The following is a 6,984-nucleotide window of genomic DNA, read 5'->3' as shown; positions in this document are numbered from 1 at the left end:
TATAAGCTAAAATGAACAAAACACTATGCAAAAACTCAAATTAGAACTGTAGCTATAGGCTAAAACTAGCTGAACAGCAAAAAAAGCTATTAAAAACTATACTTGCAAAACAGTAGCTGAAATGTTAAATTTACTAAATTGAGGCTATAAGCTAAAATGAACAAAACAGTAGCTTATGGCTAGAAATGAGTAACTGTAAGCTAAAACAAGCAAAACATTAACCAAAAGCTAAAATTTGAACTGTAGCTATAATCAGAATGAGCAAAAGCTAAAAGCTAAGCAATAAAATAGCTGCTATACTAAAATTAGCAAATGAGTAGCTAAACACAAACTAGCAATACAGTAGCTAAARGCTAATATAATCAAATATGCTAATGTTGATTTTAAAATTGACAAAAATCAAACTTAATTTCAGACTTTTTATTTACATGTTGATGTTTGTTGTTTATTTTATTTATCATGTTACGCTGTGATWGACAGCGTGTAGAGGCRGGACTTAGGKATGGAGGGAACTGTACCTGGTCCTGCTGGTCCTGGCTCATCATGAACCTTTTATAATCTTTTAGTTTTGCAGTAAATCTTTCTGCYGGTTTGTGTTTCAGGCTGCGAAGCGTCATCTGAACTCCAGCCTGAAACAGCAGGTGAGAAGAGAACAGAACAGGACCTGGACCAGCGAGTCCACCGTGGTGTCCCACCTGTTTGAAGGCCAGCTGAGCTACATGACCCTCTGCCKGCACTGCGACCACCGGGCCCAGAACCGGCAGAGCTTCACGGTTCTGTCTCTGCCCATCCCTAAAGACACCAGGAAATGCTCCATCCAGGTACCTGCAGAGGTCCTCTGGTGGGTCTCCTCGCTCCGGTGGTCTCCAGCCTCATGTTGTCCCCTCTGTGCTGGTGCAGGACTGCTTGTCTCTGTTCTTCGAGGAGACGGTCCTGACGGGGACGGAGCAGGTGCTCTGTTCAGAATGTGGTCTGAGAAGAGAGACGGCGGTCCTCACGTGTTTAGATAAACCTCCTGAGATCCTGATGCTGCATCTGAAACGGTGGGTAAGACCCAGGTCTGGTTCTGGTTCTGGTTAACCAGGTCTGGTTCTCGGGGGACACGATTTTGAAAGTTGGACTTTTTTGACCTTTAACGGTTTTTACTCGACCACATTTTCTGTTTGAGGTTTTAACTTTCAGCCATCTGAACTTTTTAACTTCCTGTTTCTCCATCCAAACTTCAGTATTGTGGTTTTCTCTCAGAGGTCAAAGGTCACAAACAGGAAGTGAGGTTCTTTAACTTCTCATCTCCTCTGTGGACGTGACCATCAGAGCCCTCTGTCGCTCAGTTTGAGGCTCACATTTTAGATTATTTTCAGGGAGTGACAGATGTGTGGTACGATGGAGTATCAGGGCCGCACCATAATTTTTACTTTTTTTAATTATTAGAATAAAGTCATATTATATGACATTAAAGTCATAACGTTACAAGAATAAATTAAATGTGTATGAAAATAAAGTAATATTATGACTCTTTAGGTTCTGGTTTAACTTCCTGTCTCCTCTGTAGGTTCTGGTTTAACTTCCTGTCTCCACTTTAGGATCTGGTTTAACTTCCTGTCTCCTCTGAAGGATCTGGTTTAACTTCCTGTCTCCTCTGAAGGATCTGGTTTAACTTCCTGTCTCCTCTGTAGGTTCTTGTTTAACTTCCTGTCTCCTCTGAAGGTTCTGGTTTAACTTCCTGTCTCCTCTGAAGGTTTTTGTTTAACTTCCTGTCTCCTCTGAAGGTTCTGGTTTAACTTCCTGTCTCCTCTTTAGGATCTGGTTTAACTTCCTGTCTCCTCTGTAGGTTCTGGTTTAACTTCCTGTCTCCTCTGTAGGTTCTTGTTTAACTTCCTGTCTCCTCTGAAGGTTCTGGTTTAACTTCCTGTCTCCTCTGAAGGTTCTGGTTTGACTTCCTGTCCCCTCTGTAGGTTCTGGTTTAACTTCCTGTTTCTTCTTCAGGTTCTAGTTTAACTTCCTGTCTCCTCTTCAGGATCTGGTTCAACTTCCTGTCTCCTCTTAAGGATCTGGTTTAACTTCCTGTTTCTTCTTCAGGTTCTGGTTTAACTTCCTGTCTCCTCTGAAGGATCTGGTTTAACTTCCTGTCTCCTCTGTAGGATCTGGTTTAACTTCCTGTCTCCTCTTAAGGATCTGGTTTAACTTCCTGTTTCTTCTTCAGGTTCTGGTTTAACTTCCTGTCTCCTCTGAAGGATCTGATTTAACTTCCTGTCTCCTCTGTAGGTTCTGGTTTAACTTCCTGTCTCCTCTTCAGGTTCTGCTGTAAGGGGAAGAATCAGGTCAAACTGAGGACCAACGTTTCGTTCTCCATGAAGCTGGACCTCAGTCCGTACCTGTCCAGTCCTGAGCAGAAAGGGTCTTCGTACCACCTGTACGCTGTGGTGGTGAGCACTTCGTATTTGTTTTGCTTTATTTTCCAGATGAATAAAAATGTAAAGCTTTTAACTTGGCGTTAAAACGACTCGTCCTCTTCTCAAGAACCACATGGGTCACCTGAACATGGGTCACTACACGGCCGTGTGCTACAACGCCCCGGCTCAGACCTGGTTCTGCTTCGACGACGCCGACGTCAGGGAGGTCCAGGAGAGCCTGGTGCCGTCCGCCAACGCCTACGTGCTGCTGTACAGCCAGAGACCCTTCCAGACCCCCAGGATCCGGATCGTCTGAGCCGGTCGGTTTTATTTACAGACAGATGAAGTTTTTATTTGAACCAGGTGGCGTCAGAGCAACGCGTTGGTTTCTGAAAGAAAAGCTCGCTCACAGGATTCTGTTGAAGTACTTTTAATAAATATGTTTCAGGTTATTATATCTGTAACGTTTGTTTATTTAGAGCATTAAAGAAAACATGGAAGAATTTAAAGAATAACAGATTATAATTTCATGCTAGGCAAGAAAGAGTTCAGATCTCTGCTCCGTCTCGTGTGTAAATAATCCAGAATAATCCAGAAATCAGGTCTTCGTTTGCTCCGGCTCAGACAACAAAAAGATGTAATTTATGAGCAAAATCAAACCAGCATCGTTAGTGAAGTTAAACAGTTTCTGTCTTCCTAGTGTTTGAATATATTAAAGGTAGAAAGTTCGCAGGCGGAGCCGTCAGTTCTCAGTTAAAGCAAACAAGGTGGTTCTTGTTCCCTTGTTCTCATTGAAGAAAAATAAAAAGATCACAGTTTGTCCCTTTTCTGTTCAGGTGGTATCTCACTGCATCACCAGCCTGGGCTCACGTCCACACGCTGTATTCTTGGTGGCGTACATATTTACTCAGACTGAACCAACCAGACCAGAGTTTAATCATCATCAGAGGGCTTCAGACCTGGACGTTTGGCTGTTTTTGGTCGTATTTTTGTCAAATCGCAGCAACATAACGTCACGTGATGAGGTCAAAGGTCAGCAACAGAAGAACCAGAATGTTTTTAATTAAATTTATATAAAGTTTTACATTCTTACAGATAAATCTGGAGACACTTTAAATACATGATCGTTCCTGAACAGCATTAAAACCTCTGACACACTTATGTTTTTAAAGTAACTATTTATAACTTTATTAGTCTACATCTGTGATATTAAAGTATTTGACCTTAAATCTACCAAATACTAAGCAGATAATTAAAACACTGTCCTTTCACTTACTTTGGTAACTTATTTAAMCATTCTTTAATCAGCTGATCAAACTAAACTTAAAAATTCCTGTTTAATTGTTCCTTTATGTTATTTTTGTTGTTAATTATCGTTTGTTTGATCAAACAGAATCATGTCGTCATAAARTTAAAACTTTACTGTGAATTTGTGAAAATATGTTTTTGATCCCTGCTGAGCTCTGAGGTCGACGTGACGCTGCGTTGGTTTTAATAAACGCCTCATTTTGACATAAAATACGTCAGTTTGGTTTGTTTTTGAAGCGTTTTGTGTCAGGACTGCTGGCAGAGCCGCTTCACAGAAGCTGCCATGTTGTGTTTTTGGACCCAGCAGACGTGAGGGGCTTCATCTGTGGTTCTGGTCCGAGGTCTACCCGTATTAACAGACTTTGGACAGGACCTGTGAAGGGACAGCCCACCCCCTAGTGGCCGGGCCCAGGACAACTTTCAAGCCCCGCCCCTCTATTTTACATTTTTCTAATATGATCAGTTTCAATTAGTCATTAAAGGTTTAAGGAAATAGTGTGATTGACAGTCTGTTAGTGAGGAGGCGGGGCTATCCTCCTAAAGATGGGCTATAAATCCAACATGGCAGCCTCCATAAAACAAAAACTAAATTTAGTTTTGTGATCAAGGAGAGGACGAGCTGCTTTATTAAAGTTATTAGAAATGAGATACCACCTTTAAATCAAACAGTCTGAGTGTTTACGGTATGTTTAAAAAAAAGATTAATTTGGTCACTGAAACATTTCACCCTCCAGTATTTACAGAAGCTATCAGAATGTGCAACATCAGCATTGTTGAGAATGTACATCTAACTGTTGATTCTGTGTACACGAAGGCAGCGGTCAGTTCTGCAGCGCCGCCGCCGCCGCTCTGAACCAGACATGAGAGCGAAGATCAGCTGTCAGCCCTAAAACTATAGCAGAAAGGTGGGTTAACGAGAGAGAGCAGCGTTTTCTCTGGATGGTCAGTAATGTGAGCGGGCGGCAGGTTTCAGCAGCTCAAACRGCCGAACGCCTCCAGGGTCTCGCTGTGACCTCGTGACCCGCAGCTTCAGGCTCCTCCCCCTGAGAGCCGCCGTTCTGAAAACAAACCTGGAGCCAGGGCGCTCCGGCGGCGTCCTCACAGCGTGGAGTAAAACAGGATGTAGGCTGCGGATGACTTCACCGAAGATGAGGAGATTTCYGTCACCTCGTGGTCGTCGAACTTGTACCAGCGCTGCTTCTGGGCGTTCTTACAGTACGCCGTGTAATGGCCGCCGTCCAGGCCGCCGTAGTGATTCTGAACAAACAAACAAACAAACATTAGGTTCATGTAAAGCCAGAAATAAACGTCTTGTTGTGCGACTCACAGAAACGCCGTAAAGGTTGTATCTCTTCAGGTTGTGTTTGGGTCCGATGACGTACTGACTCAGGTCCAGACTGTCCAGAGGGAAGTCCACAGACGTCTGCAGCTTCTGCTTCCACCTGCCTTCATAAGAGAACCTGCAGAACCAGAGAAATTCACCTCACTTAGCCAGAAAAAACTCATTATTTATAAGAGAGAGCTGAAGGTGCTTTTATTGGTCATCGATGCAGGTTTCCCATTCAACGACAAAACCTGTGCTCTGCATTTGAACCATCACACAYGAGACACCCCCAGGTGGAGCAGTGTGTTGCTCAACGACACCACGACATGTGGGCATGGCAGGGAGTCGAACCTGTGACTTTCGGGCCCCAAGCCGGCTGCTCTGCCACTACACCACAGCCGCCCCCGGCTAGACTGAACAGCATATCAAAGTTCAAATTACTTTAACCACAAATAAAAGCTAAAATAACAAAAACGTAGCTAAAAGCTAAATATAGCAAAACCATGACTAACATCAAAACAATGGCCAAAAGCTTCATTAAGCTAAGCTATAAAAAGCCTAAATTTTATAAACAACAGCTAAAAGCTAACACTGCTAAATACCCTTATAAATTCTAAAATAATCAAGGTAGCTAAAATTTAAAAGTAGCAAACCGATTACCTAATATGAGCAAAACAGCCAAAATCTATGAATGCTGACTCAGCGTTGACTCAATTAACTAAGGCTCTGAATGCTGACTCAGCAAATAGTTTAGGACTCTGAATGCTGACTCAGCAGATAGTTTAGGACTCTGAATGCTGACTCAGCGTTGACTCAGTTAATAATTGAAGGTTGTAAATCTGCAGCTGCACAGTTTAACACATCCATAACAACCACAGACCGTTTCAGGTGCACCAGAAGAATCGGGGGAACCTTCCAGACCTCCAGCTTCTTGGTGGAATCTCTGTGAGCTTTACACTTCCTGCAGAACACCTTGTTGTTGTCGGTGAGCTTCTCCTCCTTGGAGAACAACCGGAGACAATCCTGCCGACGCAGAAACAGAATAGTTACCGGACAAACCCTGAGGCGGAGGTTTGAAACAGGTAAAGGTAAAGGTGTACCTGCAGGGAGCACTTGCTGGTGGAGGCCAGGGGCAGCGACAGGTACATGAAGGTCTCAAAYGTGCGGGACTTGCAGTGGCAGGTCAGACACTGCACCGTGGATTTGAACTGACCCTGGAACAGAGCCACGATGATGGACTCGTTCAGCATCTTGTGTTTGTTCCACGCCACGTCTGCTGCACTCTGGTCGTTCAGGTGGTCGTTGTCCTCCTCCTTGTACCGCTTCCTGTTGTCCGCCTGAKACAGAACATGACGGGACACAGAACTGAGACATTTAGGATGCTTTTAGAACTGATGGAGACAAAGTTTACAGTTTATATAAAAACTAAAACTCACAGAAATATATGAAAAGTTACATTTAGATTTAAACTGTCTGCTCAAAGCTGCACTTCACTGTCTCCCACCACAGACAACTTCCTGTGGGCTGTTTTATAAACTTGTTTAACTTGTGCCTTGGGATGCAGCGACTCATGTAACTCAAGTCGACTTCTTTACCCCTAATTTACACYAGAGGCGGCTCCGGTCCGACCTCCGCAGTAAATACACAACCATTATAATCAATGAGAGGATTTACACGGCTCCACACAGTGGTGCTGAGACACCAAAACTAGATTCAATCCTATTTCTGCCGGACGCCGGAGCTGCGCTGCGGTCAGTCTCCAAAGATCACAACACACCAGCAGGAAAAAAAAAAACAAGCTCATCATCTGTATTTTCAAAATAACTTACCAAAGGCAGAATAATTTTGTCAAAATACTCCATATGTTAATATATATATGGATAGATTGATTGGGGGTGTAACAATCCATGTATCTACACACGACGTACGTAACAATATACACTACGTACGTAACAATAT

General features: G+C 43.3%; 2 protein-coding genes across 4 annotated transcripts in view; one reads left to right on the top strand and one right to left on the bottom strand.

The window, feature by feature from the left end:
• LOC106530925 (ubiquitin carboxyl-terminal hydrolase 4) overlaps nucleotides 1-2,845 on the top strand; it is a 13,720-nt gene extending 10,875 nt beyond the window's left edge. For all 3 annotated transcript variants that reach the window (XM_014026655.1, XM_014026656.1, XM_014026657.1), the window contains 4 exons: nucleotides 603-821; nucleotides 901-1,043; nucleotides 2,297-2,426; nucleotides 2,521-2,845. In XM_014026655.1, coding sequence (XP_013882109.1) covers nucleotides 603-821; nucleotides 901-1,043; nucleotides 2,297-2,426; nucleotides 2,521-2,709 — 681 coding nt within the window. In that variant the 3' untranslated portion in view covers nucleotides 2,710-2,845. The remainder of the gene's footprint in view (nucleotides 1-602; nucleotides 822-900; nucleotides 1,044-2,296; nucleotides 2,427-2,520) is intronic.
• usp8 (ubiquitin specific peptidase 8) overlaps nucleotides 2,808-6,984 on the bottom strand; it is a gene marked incomplete in the record, with an annotated part of 24,767 nt that continues 20,590 nt past the window's right edge. The window contains 4 exon segments of the mRNA XM_014026652.1: nucleotides 2,808-4,958; nucleotides 5,029-5,161; nucleotides 5,906-6,048; nucleotides 6,126-6,362. Of these exon segments, the coding sequence (XP_013882106.1) occupies nucleotides 4,800-4,958; nucleotides 5,029-5,161; nucleotides 5,906-6,048; nucleotides 6,126-6,362 (672 nt within the window).

This window comes from Austrofundulus limnaeus, unplaced genomic scaffold (genome assembly GCF_001266775.1).
Source record: "Austrofundulus limnaeus strain Quisiro unplaced genomic scaffold, Austrofundulus_limnaeus-1.0 Scaffold578, whole genome shotgun sequence".
NCBI lineage: Eukaryota > Metazoa > Chordata > Actinopteri > Cyprinodontiformes > Rivulidae > Austrofundulus > Austrofundulus limnaeus.
Note: the sequence above shows the minus strand (reverse complement) of the source record. Positions and strands in the feature narration are given on the sequence as shown.